Below are 15,067 nucleotides of genomic sequence, written 5' to 3'. Positions count from 1 at the left end.
GCCCACTGACACTAACAAAATCCCCGATTTACTCGACTTCTTCGTAACCAAAAATATCTCGCCTAGATATGTCCAAATCAACTCCTCGGTTGAACTCTCTTCCGACCATTCCCCCGTAATAGCAACAGTCAGTTCAGCAATAATCGAGAACACACCTAATGACCTTATTCACAACCAACTCACCAACTGACAGCTCTTTAGAGAAGTCTTTAATCACTCAACCTCTGCTCTCTGCCTCAATTTCACTAAAAATAAAGGAAGATATCGAAATAGCCACAGAATACTTAAACACGAGCATAATAAACGCTATCCGCTCCTCAAACCTACTAAGACATCTATCAGCAAACACGAATATCCCTATTACATATTAAACAAAATCACATAAAAACGAAGACTAAGAAGAGTATGGAAACCCCATAGAACACCGGACGACAAACGCAAACTAAACAACGCAATCAAGAAGTTAACCAAAATCATTAAAAAATACAAAAATGATTGTTTCCAAAAGTATCTCGGCAATTTGTCCCCCGCAAATAATCCCTCCAATTCGCTGTCCGCAAGGCGGATGGGCACGAAGCCCTATAGAAAAAGCCAACCTGTTCGCTAACTACCTATCCAACGTTTTTAAACCTCATTCCTCCAATACCGCTCCGGAAATAACAGAATACCTGCATTCTCCCTCCCAAATGTCTCTCCCCATTAAACCTTTCACTTCTCTAGAGGTTACTGAATTAATCCATGATCAAATGAGGACATGATCAAATAAGTAATAAAGCAATTAAGGAACTACCCGTAAAAGGGATTGCACTCATTTCTTCAATCTTCAACGCAATTCTTCGCCTTGAATACTATCCCAAAACCTGGAAAACGTTACTGATTACGCTCATCCCAAAACCCAGAAAACCAATACTTGAAACTAGCTCCTATCGCCCAATTGGTCTTCTACCCACTTTGTCAAAACTATTCGAAAAGTTGCTAACGAATCGACTCCTTCCACTCCTAGAGGATCTGAAAACACTGCCAGATCATCAATTCGGTTTTCGGAAGCAGCATTCCACAATAGAGCAAATTCACCGAATAACACACAATATTAGCCAAACCCTCGAAAAGAAAAAATATTGCTCAGCGATATTCCTTGATATTCAACAGGCATTCGATAAAGTATGGCATGAAGGGCTTCTTTACAAACTTAAAAAAATCCTACCACGCACTTACTACTCCATCCTAAAGTCCTACCTAACCAAAAGACAATTCATGATTAAATATTTAGACGCCATTACCACAACATTCCCAATAGAAACGGGCATACCCCAAGGTAGTGTCCTCGGACCCCTGTTGTTCTCCATCTACACTGCCGATTTACCAATATCAACAGAAATAACTATAGCAACATTTGCTGACGACACAGCGCTATTAGCGTCCCACGCCAACCCGATAATAGCCTCATCCACTCTCTCGACTCAATGGAAAAGTGGTTCCATAAATGGGGCTTCAAAATTAATGAAAAAAAATCCACACATGTAACTTTCACGCTGTGAAAACAAACCTGCCCACAGGTCTCCATTAACAATATAACAGTTCCTAACAAGGACACAGTTAGATACCTGGACATGACTCTGGACAGGAGATTAACATGGAAACAACATATCGTAGACAAATCTAAACAACTCAGGGACAAACTCAAAAAATTTTATTGGCTCATTGGCCGTCGCTCCAACCTAAGCACGCAGAACAAAATTACGCTCTATAAGGCCGTAATAAAACCTGTCTGGACCTGCGAAATCCAACTATGGGGAACAGCAAGTAATTCCAAAATTGAAATACTCCAACGCTTCCAATCGAAAACGCTAAGATCCCTAATAAATGCACCCTGGTATGTTACCAACGAAACAATCCACCGAGACCTCAAGATACCTACAGTCAAAGATGAAATACACAAGTCCAGAAGCAGATATAACGCAAGAGTCAATAACCACCACAACCCATTAGTCACCCAACTACTAGACACGACAGACCAGATCCGCAAACTAAAAAGAAAATACCCTTTAGATTAAATTCTTAGATTCTACTAGAACCAACAATATAAAACTATTATAAGCCATGTCATTGTATCACGCCAAATGAAGTTACTGAAAATTCTCAACGAGAATTGATTGTAAATATTCTAATAAATAAATAAAAAAAAAATCTGCCCTTTTACGTTACATACTCTGTTCGACTTTTTACGGTAATCAATCGCTCGGAACTCAGTTATCTTGTATATAAGTTGTAATAAACTAAACACTGTACTTGGTCAAATCTGTGTACCTCTCAATTAATCACCTCTATTATCATAATCGAAATAGGGGATCGATCATTTCGCGGCGTCGATTGAACAATCGTAACGGGAATTTAAGACTCTCGTTGATGCGCATACTCGCGATCGCGTCTCTCCGCGCGTGATTGAACATATACAGTCTTCAAAATCGAATAATTTGAATATATTTGGCATATTCATCATTTAATATAAAATCTAATTTAAGCAAATATGCATATTTATGAAATATTGAGTTATAACGCGATTTTAATTAAATGAAATAAATCGGCTAAAATATAATTTAAAGAACATAATTTTTCATTAATTCTTAAATAAATGATGTTATTATTTAAAGTATCACAGGTTAATTTACGATTTTATAACGAATTTTATTCTGCTTTATGACACAATTTAATTGGTATTACAGTAAGTATTACAGAAATGATAAAAATAATAATTGTGTATAACATTTTATAAGCGTTTTAAGGATTCATCACTTTTTCCGATATTCATAGCTCAGCTATCCGAAATTAAAATAACTTAAAAATTTAGGGATTTTTATATATTAGATCGAGAAAATTAATAAAGATTCTTTTTTTTGACAATAACTAATAAGTAGATAATAGTTGCAATTGAAATAGTGAAAGTATTTTTAAACAAATCTTTGTACATAAAATAACTTCATACGTATAGTACAAAAACAATGTTAATAATTTCTATACTGAAATTTAAATTCAAATATTCTTGTGAAAATTAATTAATAACATTAAAAAAATCTATAAAATATAAATACAATTGGTTTCTTCGTACATAATGTAAGATTTGCTTCTCAAAAACTTATAGTCTAGCTTATATCATTATCGTTATATAAAAAATAGTATTATTCAAGTTACTCCTTCCAGCAAATTGTTCAGCATATTATTATTTGAACATATTGCAGTATGTATTTCGTTAACGCACCGGAGATTTTCGAGTACTTTTAAATAGTATAAAATTTTTTCAAAGTTTTTTGAATGATACACTATTGTACACAATTCATGTATGATATTTATATAAGGATAGATCGTTCGAGTTAGGATATATAATAAGATTATGTAAACAATGATCTAAATTTTATTTAGAAACAAACAAATTTAACATTATTTTTAATGGTAGTTAAAAGTTTGTCTGTGTCGAATAAAGTAATTTCGATTAAAATTGTGGTTTTCAAAGATATTATAATCTTTTTAATAGATTGCTGCTTTTTTAAATATATATATTTATCATGTGATAACGTTAGTTATAGACAGCAGAATAAAGTCAATTTCCTTTTGTGATATAGTAAAAATAAGAGTATAGATATTGAATTTAGAAGATAGATGTCGGTAAATAAAAATTGCAAGTTTGTTTCTCAATGATTTCCTCCAGACGTTTATGTACATTTTAATTTATCCTTTAATTCTATTGTAACTGGTATTTTTATAATTAATAGCAAAAGATGCAATTTATGACCGGGAAAGGAGGAATCGTCACCCGTTTTTAATCAACCCTACCTTTTTGTACAAAATTTTAATGTATCACAAAATTAGATATCTACAAGTAGTGTAATACAAACTATACTTTTGTACAGGATACATTATTTTGATTTTGTTACACTCTTGTAGTTCGATCTTCCATGAGTAAGTGAATAATCGTTTGGTATAAATATTCTTTAAAGTGGACATACACTTAATAATCAAATTATAAAACAAATTGATATAATTTGATTTAATCGTTTGAAACTAATGACTTTCTATTAGATTAATAGAAAAAAAAATTGAAAGTTAGCCCATAGAAGATCAATAACAATTTTCTTTAATAAATATTTTGAACAAAAAGGTTTTTTAAATTATTCACATATTGCATTGTAAGTTAATTAACAGACAGACAATAATTACATAATAACAGTAATGTTAACACATAGATAAGTAATTTAAATGAGTTAAATCTAAGAAATTATGAAGTGTGTTGAAATATAATATGTAAAGAAAAGTAAACTACATAAATGTATTGTTGACACTTCACTGTATATGGAATTATATAACATATGCTAAGTTTTTTATGAATTTGTAATATATGGTGTTTTTCTTCACAAATGAATATAAAAAAATCTACTTATTACTAAATTAAAATAACATGTTAATCTAACAAAGATTACAGTGTACTATTCTGTTTATATTATTTTCTGATATACACAAACTCAATCTATTTTGTAAAAATTCAACATTAAGATTTCAGTGTTTGGTGAAAGACATATATTGGTTTGAACTATCTACTGCACACAAGTAATTGTACGTGTGAATGAACATAATTTTTATTTCAGAATGAAAATAAAAAAAATGTTTTTGATTTATAGAACAAAAATATGGATTAATTATTTAGTTAAGTATCTTGATTCCATAAATATTCTAAATAATTACTTAACACCCTACTTACTTATTCACCCTCTATGATCAAATTCATTTACAAAATTAATTAGATATTCTTATCAATGGTATTACTTTCACATAGCCTTTAACACACTCAAAACAAAAATTAGAAAAATAAAAGGCAGGATTGAAAAAAGGAAATCTAGAAGATTAAATATATGAAAAAGTGTTGATTAAAAGTAAAGAAAAATCTTTTACACGACAAAGGGAGTGATAGTGGAACTAGACACTGAAATCTTAGGTTGTACTATCACCTTTAACTTTGCTTAAACTTTGTTTCAACATTTTAGGTTTGTTCAAGTCTTATACCACAATAAAAGGACATTTACGAAAAAATAGACTGACATTATTAAACAAATTTTATACCTTTAACATGCTCACTTTTTGCATATATATATGTATAGATTTGTATATACATACATCTGTGCACCTTTTAGCATATATGCCGCTCAACATAGAATTAATTCATTTATAATCTAATACTGTGCATTACATACACATGTAAAAAAATTGTTACTCTTCAGGTAATGGACATTTTTAGAAAACATCCTATATTTTTTATCAATGCAGAATCCTGCATAATTATGTACAAGTCAGTGAAACTGGAAATTACAGCCCTTTGTCGATACATACACGATACGTGTATATTTATTTTTGTTTTTTTAACGTTATATATTCTTTCAATAATAGTTCGTAGAAAACGTTTTTATTTGTTTAGTATCTATCTTCATCAACACGAAGATAAATTGTTTCTTTCGATTTCTAGATTTATATCGGTTGGTTCTTTATCTTGTTTATTTTCTTCTTCAAGGAATTTTAAGCATGAACCACTGTGTCTAGCTCTTCAATTCTTTACATCATCCCCTTCATACTAAACTTGTTACAGGGTTTACCGTAGCATCATATTCATTAATTAAAAAACGAAGACATTACCAATAAGGCGATTAAAAATCCAGCAGTCTTTCTTCCAAAGCTAAAATAAAAAAACAATTATATATATTTGTGAATAAGGAAAACGGAAGTCTATAGATGCTAGTAGCAGTCTTAATTCGCACATTATGGTTAAATGTTCTTCAGTTTTGTTTTCATATCTGAATTTGTTTTCATTTTTTTATTTAAAAATATTCTTCAGCATGCTTGGAAGGACACAAGTCTCAAAATTAAATATTGCTAATACACAATTTCTTTATGTATATATAAAAATAAGTTATTGAAATATTGATGAATTGAACAATATCAGGCAATACCTTTATTTAAGTGTAACTGAAATATCAATGATCCATCCATAGATTATTCTTATTCGTTTTTTAAGAGGTATAGCTAATTTGTACTTTGCTTTCAGTTAATTTTAGCCTGATAAAGAATATTTTTTTTTTTTATTAAGCTAAATAAATAAAATAACGTCCGATTGCTGTAGAATAATTAGCTGCAAACACATGGAACTAATTTTGTTAGTATAAAAAAAAAAAAAACAAAACGAATTGTATATAATTAATACATGTTTTCATTTTGGAGACAAACAACATTTTTCACCAAATTTACTGAATACTAAACTAAAATATTCATGTAGTTTCTATGACGGATTTAATATAAATATTTTATTCTTCTTCCAAAAAAAATATATATAATAATATATTCGTACTTTTTGACAACCAGTAGTAATTTTTTAATAATAACTTGTAGATCAAACAGATGGTTAGGAAGTAAGAAACTTATATTTATCATCATATATACAATCACTATAGAATTCAGGTTAATAGAGATGCAAAAATGAATTAAAAGAGATTCGCATATTTATTTTAGAAGTATTTGTTTTATATATTTGTATAAACAAGTCAATTATAATCAATTTCATCCATGTATTTGTTAAAACAAAGAAATGTATTATAATCATATTCAATATTTATGAGTCTGTACAAAAAACAAATTGCTTCAAGTATATATTTTCTAATATAGAAAATAGAGTGTGCTATACTGTATTGTATATTATAGTAAGTACACATTTGTTGACCATTTCATTTTAAATATCTATTTGTAACATATTCTTTATTAGTTTTTTCTATAGAATATTGTAACAATAAAATGTTTGTACTTTTACGTAACGAATTCTTTTATAAGTTATTTTATGAGTTACAAGGTTGTCAGAATCTAAGTGTATATTTACACAAACTTAGAAAAAAGAATTGTTTTGTGTACAATGAGTCGACGTTTATAAATAAATACTAATTATCATCTTCAAAAAAACGTTAAACGCACAGATTCTTTGTATTATAAAAATATAAAATTCTTTCGCTTCTAGCGTTTTCTTTTTCTTTCTGTACAGTACATCTTGATCTACAAGAACATTGAACATTTCAATATAATTATTTTTTAGATTCAATGTGTATTATATACGATTATTCTTCTTTTTACGAAGAATTTAGTACAAAAAATATGAATTTCGTATATATTTTTTTCTTTTATTATTTACGTGGATGGAATTCAAGCAAGACAATTCAGATCCTCATAAATAATATGATCATTAGAAATTACAGATGACAAAAGTACACAAAAACTTAAGTAATGCATTTAACAACATTTGTTTGTCTTATTGCATTTCTGCAATTTCTGTTCGAATTGTTTAAAAAAGATTACGCAATAAATATATACTATTACGATAATTTTTTAATATAAGATATGCAGGAACTTCAAGTTTGCATTGTACGATCGATAAGAAACGTTAGTCACTATAACGTGCTTCCGTGTCTTTAAAATAAACAAATTATTTTTGATCGAATTATATACATGAAAAAAAGGAAAAGTATTTATACAGATATGAAATATATCGTCAAATAAACAATTTCCTTGTTTGATTTTTGTTTTATATTGTAATAATATATACTATAAATAAAGTACGGCACAACATTAACGTTAACTCATAAAAAAATTTAATGAAACAATCAAATCTTATAATTGCTTTGTATGCATATATAGCAGCAAATCCAAAGGATTTTATGCGCTCCTGCTATTTTCACTTATTTATTGTCCTCCATAAACCGATGGGATCATTTGATTGACCACATTTTCCTCAGGTACTATCGTCAGTACATTACAAGCTCGTTGCTTATTTGGTCATCAAAATACACCGAGAGCGACAGAGAGAGAGAGAGAGAGAGAGAGAGAGAGAGAGAGAGAGAGCATGCTCGTGATGATCCATCGAGAATAAAACATACTGAAACCAAAGCATTGGACGCAACAGATCTGAACCTGCAAAAAAATCTATCCTAAGACAATTTCTTTTTGAAAAAGAGGTTGAACCTCGGAGAAGGACAATCTCGACGGGGAAATTCGCAATTTGTTTCAACGAAGATGCGTTTAGTGACCAACTACTCGATAAACATATATACATAAATTTTTTCTTTTAATATAATTTAGATTCAATATACAACAAAATTCCGTGTATTGTTAATTTATGAACAATTATTTTCTGTTACACAGCAATAAAAATGTTTCTTTTTTTTTCTTTGAATGAAATGATCGCTTATTAAATGTAATAAGAAATTATGGAACTTACCATAGGATTGGAACTTTATGATGAAGTGTTCACATCATTTGTTAAGGAATTCAGAAATGAAAATTTGCTATCCTCCAAATCAAGAGAATCCGAGCTATAAAGATTGATTATAGCTGTATCACCACCTGCTGTGCTAGTTGGAGGAGATGTGGCCTCCAAGAAAATGTCATCGTCGAAATCTAAGAAGTTTTGAGCAGGATTATATGCCATAAGTTCACCACCACCAGTTCCATTATTATTTTCTGCAACTGTCAGCAAATTAAAAGGTACAAGTTAGTTTAGTTATGTGTTCAACAACATCCAAATTATATATTAGTAACTGTGCAATTGGAAATTTTACCATTAGCATGATTTTCCTCTTCTTTCTCAGATTGTGGGTTCAATTCTGGATTAACTGGCATACCAAATGACATTGGATCATCTGCTCCAAACAACTGCAAATGTACATTAATTAATAAAGGATAAACTTTTCAGATATTATTTGAATACTTACACCAAGAAGCGTATTTGCATCGATACTATAACCCTCGCATCGTAGAATATCGCGGAGATTGTCCAATTCTGTTTGCATTGTTTCGAGATGATTATCCATTTCCTCCCTATAGAGAATTATTCAAAGTAGATGAAAATGTATAAAAGTACCGAAACTTATCCACACAAACTTAGCCACATTTGATGGATCAAAAAGGAAAACGTTGTAAATCCTTTCAATATTCATCCTGAAACGTACAATCTTTCTATTTGTTTCAATGACTTCACAAGCAAATCAATATTTGTTTTCTTTGTTTAGCCAAATTTTTGTTTCATTTCTTTATATTATGAATGCAGCAATAGAATAGAATAATAATTATTCCAAATAAAATAGTCATTGTTTTAGAATTATTGCTTGTGCAATCAAGTAATTAAGAAATTCACAAAAACAGAAATTGGTTAGTGTTTTAGTATTCTGTAAAACATTGATAATGTTGTAGTGCATGGTCTTTAAAATATTTTGCATAGAAGTTTGGGACGATGTATTATTCTATATCAAGATATATTCAAACTAAATTGACCTTTGAAAACCAGGGAATGAAATGCAGCACTAATAGAACAACAATTAAATTACATGATAAACTACTTAAGCAGAGATATCTAATAATCGCAACACCACAATTACCAAATATATATGATTATAAATATATATTATAAATATATATGAGGTAAGTATAGTTTCTTATGTAGCACATTTTAAAAATTTATTTTACAACTTTACTGAGTAAAAAGGAAAATTATTTTGAACAAAATAAATTATACGAGTATAGATTCAATCAATGGAAATTTTGTTTTACACCTAAATTCATATTGATAAAATTTCTTTTATTTAAAATAAAATTCTATATTAAAATCAAGAGCTGAATACTTCTGACTAGAATTAATAACAAAGAAAATTTTTAATAATTTGGAAAATATTTAAAAAATTATTCCAAGGAGTCCTTCATTCTTCAGGTTCTATGGAATGTGAAATCTCTAGATCAAAAGCAGCCATTTAGAAGTTTAGTAAAAAATTACACATTATTATTAGTGAAGTGTTATTACTCCAAAACTTCCAAATTGTAATATAAATAGAAATAAATTGGTTGTCTCCCACCTCTGTCTTCTGACTAAAAATTTCCACTATAGGTAAGTGGGAAGTGCTGCATTTAGCATTTCTTACTTATGGTCTGTGTTGAACTTACATTGATCCTAACCTGTAAGCAGCATCAGACATGCCCGAAGGAATGATGCAACTCAATGACAAATCTTTTGAATTGCTTGTCCCTGCTCCATTGCAGTTGTCTTTGTCCTGCTTCGAACATTTCACAGCACCATTTGTATAAGAATTCTTTTTGTTATTCTGTTCAGCGTTATTATCTACTTTGTTAAGTTGATGGAAAGTGGCATTGGTTTCAGAATTGTTATTGTTTTCACTAAACTCGACATTCTCGGTGCCTTTAACATCCTCGTTGATGATTTCTGGTGCTATTAAAATATCTTCGAGTTTTACCAGGGTTGGATTATTCTCTTGAACATCTTCCTCCATATCTGTTGAAGTTACCAAATTGAGCTCACAATTTACATTAGTGACTTTGTTCATATTAGCTGCCATTGCTGCGAGCTTCGGACTACGCATAGTTGACAAAGGTACTGCCTTTGAGGCTGGTTTATCTTTCAGTAAAGCGATCACTGGCGCATCGTCTATTGGTATTTCAAGCAAATGTGTTTCTTCCCTAAAAAAGTGAGAAAAGCAGTTGCCAATCTTCGTTTTCTTGAGTTTTTAAAATCGTTGCTGTGCCATAATCTGCTTTTAAACACATTCTTGACTACAATTCGGATTGATGGAAGTATTGCAAGAGCATACACAGATGAATTTAAAGCATTATATAAGAACATGCTTCTAAATATACAATGAATTAGTCAGGTTGTAGTACATAGTAATATAGATTTTTATAAAAGAAAACTACATAATGAAGAGGAAAACATAGTATTACAGTATTATAGTGCATATATGTGAAATATATATGAACAAGAAAGTTAAAGAGCAATTATCATCTTTTAAGAAAAGCGAATATTACTTAACTTTTATGGTATAACAAACTTGGAAAAATACTACAGACACACTCATTCTTCTATATTTCACTGTGTATATAAACTATTTTTATTATTTAAAGGTAAATATTTAATGGTCAATTCAGCTTGATTCTTTCTATATATAAATGCTTATTATATTGAAAAATTTTATGATTTGAATATCATATAGAATTGTATTTATTATACATAATAGAAGTATAAATAAATAATTACGTATATAAATAAATTTTAAAGGAACATATTCATGCATGGAATAAATTTTTATATTAAGTAATATTAATAAGAAGTAATCTTTCATGCACACACACACTATCTAAATTGATGACAAAAATAGAGGAACTTCATGACATATTTAATACCACAACATAGACCAAGATTTATTATCAAATAAACTATAATGAGAATTAATATATCAACAATTGTACTCAGAGGCATAACTAAAATGTAGATAAATAAATAATGATATTAATATGAAATGAAGTGGCTAATGAAGAATTGTATAATAAACAATGAAATTAAATAGAAGCAATTCAACCAAGGATTAACAAGACTTCTCCCATAAAAGTAACTAACTACTGAAACAATATTTTTGAGACTTTAACTTTCTTTGAATGCTTTAATGCGTTGAAATTACAATTAATGTAAAATTTAGAAAAAAAAGCAACTACTGATAGTTGAAAGACTTGCAGACTAAGAGATCATCTTAAAATCAACTGTTCAAATGAGGAATGCTTTCAAAGAAGAATCGCAATTTTGCTGAACGTTCATGCAGAAAAATGAAACTAAGCAAAATTGCGATATTATACAAAAATAAGTTCTAGAAGTACAAACACCAGCACCAAATGACGACAAGAGAAAAGTGTTAACCTTGGTTCCTCTCCATCCTCCGTCGATGGGATCAAAATTTTGACCGGCACCTTGTTTTTCCTCCTGGCAATATTTAAATTGCAATGATATGAATAATAATTGAAAATGAATTATCTTATTAAGTATGACAAAAATGTCGTTTACACATAAACTTCGTTGATTGTGTCCTGAGTAGGCATAATCAGGTAGCGATATATCACGTGCAATTTAATTTTAGTGCAAAATATAAAATGAATAAAGCTACTATAGTATGATATGATTTAAAAGATCAAAATTTATGCCCCTGTGTGTTTCATTGAAGTAGAGTATAAATTTTAATTTCATTAAGTTAATCATTTCATACATTCCATGCATGGGAAATAATTGGAATGTGTGTTGTAAAGGAGTATCTTATAATTTACTTTTTTTTATCACTTTCCTAATCTCAGTAAAAGAACGAGCAAAATGAAAATATAAAAATATTTTTTCAAAGAGTTACAAACATTAACATTCCTTTGTGTTTATTATGCAAAACTCCATCTTATAATTCCAAAATTGAAAGATTGTACATGATGTGAAAGATTGTGTACACGTCATTTATATTGGTGATCAAATCTATAATTAGAATACTATAGTAAAAATTTTATTTAACTTACTTCTTTTTACCCTTACATCCACGTTTTTTCTTTATTTCAGTTTCTTGAGAATTAACAAGTTGTATATCATCTGGTAAGTGAACAGAATCATCAACTAAATGAATTGTTTCCATATTATTGTCTTCCATTATTGAAGAGTTATTATGCTCAGGACTTTCAATAGCTGGGTTCGGATGTCCTTCCAACATTCTAAATGAAACGGACAACGATTATTTCACATAATAAAAAAGAAATACATTTATGATATAATAAGTCACATACTCTGCAACAATATATTCCGAATCTAGATCTGGTTCTGATGAATCGAGTTCGTGAATTACAGGACCCGCCGGTGATGTTTGTGACTGAAAATAAATATATATATTATATTAAAGAAATAAACTACAAAAGTTCTATGAATTCTATAGAGTTACTTTTGATAATTTCGTCTGTTTGTTATGTTGACGGTTAGAATCATCGATCATTAGTGGGTATCTTCTTTTAACGGAGAGACCACCACTTCTGGAAGGCTGTACCAATGTAACTAAAAAGTGTATAAGTTTATTAACAATTTGCTGTTGTTTAAGGTGCTTCTGTCTAAGCATTGCTAGTTCTCGCCACAGTGCTTCATTTTCTCTTTTCATGGCTCCAAGTCTTGAATCTAAATGTTCTTGACGACCTCTCATACTTCTTACTTCAGTAAGCATTTTGTTCATTAGTTCTGGTTTAATAGGAGTAAGTGCTGGATCTTGCCCTTTATTAGAGGCAATCTAGAAAATTATCACCGAATGCTTGTACAAGTATACAAGTACAATTTATGGAAAGTTCATATAAAATATGAAAGCACATACTTTTCTTTTAATATGTTCTACAAGATATGGATGACCTTTACAGAAGAATTGATGTGCGAATTCCATTTCATCCTTATCACATTTTAAACCACCAAATTCTACAGAAACTTTCTTGTGAAAACCATCTGTATACACATTAAATATGATTATATCTACATATATATTTAAGTGTTATAGTTCTATATGTTATTACTTACACATATTCAACTGCCTGATAAAACTGGCCATGTTATTGTGTTTGTAATAATGTGGCAATAATTCTCTGGCAAATTGTGCCTGATTTCTAATGAAAAAACTCCTTCCATTCTAAAATAAATAAGTGTATACAATAGTCTCTTTTCTCCTAAGTAACTTCTAATATAATTTTCTCTATGGTAAAGGCATATTGTATTAGATAACAAGTTCTATGAATATAAATATTAAGATAATTATATAATACATATACTATTCTGCATATATGTCAATGTATAGATATCAAAGTAAAGTAATATTTTTATAAAGATTATGTAAATTGCAGAAAATAATTGATCTAACTGATAAAATTATGTAATGAAAAACAATGATTTGAACAAAATTAAATAAAATCTTTTCCTTTCTTTAGTGGAACTTGTCATCAATATACATAATAAATATAATCCTATACTTTTTACATTCTTTTTATAAGAAACATATTGGAATTGGACTATACAAGATGCAGTACATTTAACAAATAATTAATTAATTTTTATAAATGCTAAATGTTAATATTGTTGCCACATTAATCTCATAAAGGGCTATTTATTGATATTTATATAGAATATCTTATTTTACCTCTAAACAATGAAAACTTAAAGTATGTTTTTGGTATCTGGTACAATTTTCACGAAAATAATGTATTTTTTATTGTAATAACAATATATAAATAAAATATTCAAAATATGTATAAAATTAACATTGACTACATATTTCGTTAACAAAAATCATTTCTGTTAACGAACTTACACACATGTGTCAATGTTAAAGAAACAATTACAAATATTGTTTAGTTAACGTTTGTTTAAATATTACTTTGCGGTTGGTATATTTTGTTAATTCAGGAATGCGCTACCATTCAAAATTTATACGAATCGTTCATGAAAGAGAGCCCTCGACATTTGATAAAAAAAAATGTATGTTTATTGAAATAATGTAATATACACAATCGGCCGAATAAGCACCGAATAAATTACAGCGATATTGGTTGCATGCGAAATATAGGTTGTGTACGTAAAAATGTACATTACGGAGGTCAACGTTTAGCTTACGTTTAATTTGCTCGGTCGAGCGACGTTACCATTACGAATAAATAATAGTCGCCGTGAAAAAACATATCGACCGATGCGTTAGAATTTCATACATTTGCTGCACATAAAAATTAAAGGATTATAAACGAATAACAAAATAAAAGTACTTACAGGTGACCAACAAATAAGGTCGTCAGTATCAGAATCTTCGACCAACTTCCAAAGTTTGGCAAGGAACGCTGGTACACTTGTACCCAATTCCGGGATTGTATGCATTTCTGCAATCTGTAACAATTTCACCAGTTTTTGATCTTGATCTTTCACGAAAAAATCTTCACATGTCACGACAATGGCTGGCCGCTGACGATGTTATTCTGCTAGTAGTAGTTACAGGTGGAGAGAAAGGGGGAAATATTTTAATGCAGGGACATGTCCGCTTTTCATTTAAGATTATAACGCCACATGTTGGTAATGTTTGTTAAATACTATTGGCCGTTTCTGTTGGAGCCTAGATTTAGCTGTTGAATAAGCTTAAAATATGATAAGCTGGTTTTTATTAAAAACATATTT

The 15,067-nt window shown here is 29.4% G+C and overlaps 1 protein-coding gene across 7 annotated transcripts; it reads right to left on the bottom strand.

The window, feature by feature from the left end:
* Positions 1-2,664: 2,664 nt before the first annotated feature.
* LOC100644212 (heat shock factor protein) lies at positions 2,665-14,918 on the bottom strand. Of its 7 annotated transcripts, none has more exons than XM_048409230.1 (12): positions 14,669-14,911; positions 13,433-13,541; positions 13,236-13,360; positions 12,819-13,154; positions 12,667-12,749; positions 12,406-12,594; positions 11,771-11,833; positions 10,012-10,542; positions 8,790-8,895; positions 8,637-8,730; positions 8,297-8,544; positions 2,665-5,716 (listed from the first exon to the last, which is right to left on the bottom strand). In XM_048409230.1, the coding sequence occupies exons 1-11, from the start codon at positions 14,771-14,773 to the stop codon at positions 8,312-8,314; spliced, it is 1,974 nt and encodes a 657-aa protein (XP_048265187.1). In that variant the 5' UTR covers positions 14,774-14,911; the 3' UTR covers positions 2,665-5,716; positions 8,297-8,311. The 7 variants fall into 7 exon arrangements, 5 of the variants coding, with proteins under 5 accessions (XP_048265187.1, XP_048265188.1, XP_048265189.1 ...); XM_048409231.1 differs by having other exon boundaries at positions 10,024-10,542; positions 14,669-14,910; XM_020865075.2 differs by lacking the exon at positions 2,665-5,716 and adding an exon at positions 7,618-7,989 and having other exon boundaries at positions 14,669-14,912.
* Positions 14,919-15,067: the final 149 nt, after the last annotated feature.

Source organism: Bombus terrestris, chromosome 10 (assembly GCF_910591885.1).
Source record: "Bombus terrestris chromosome 10, iyBomTerr1.2, whole genome shotgun sequence".
In the NCBI taxonomy this organism is placed as follows: Eukaryota; Metazoa; Arthropoda; class Insecta; order Hymenoptera; family Apidae; genus Bombus; species Bombus terrestris.
Note: the sequence above shows the minus strand (reverse complement) of the source record. Positions and strands in the feature narration are given on the sequence as shown.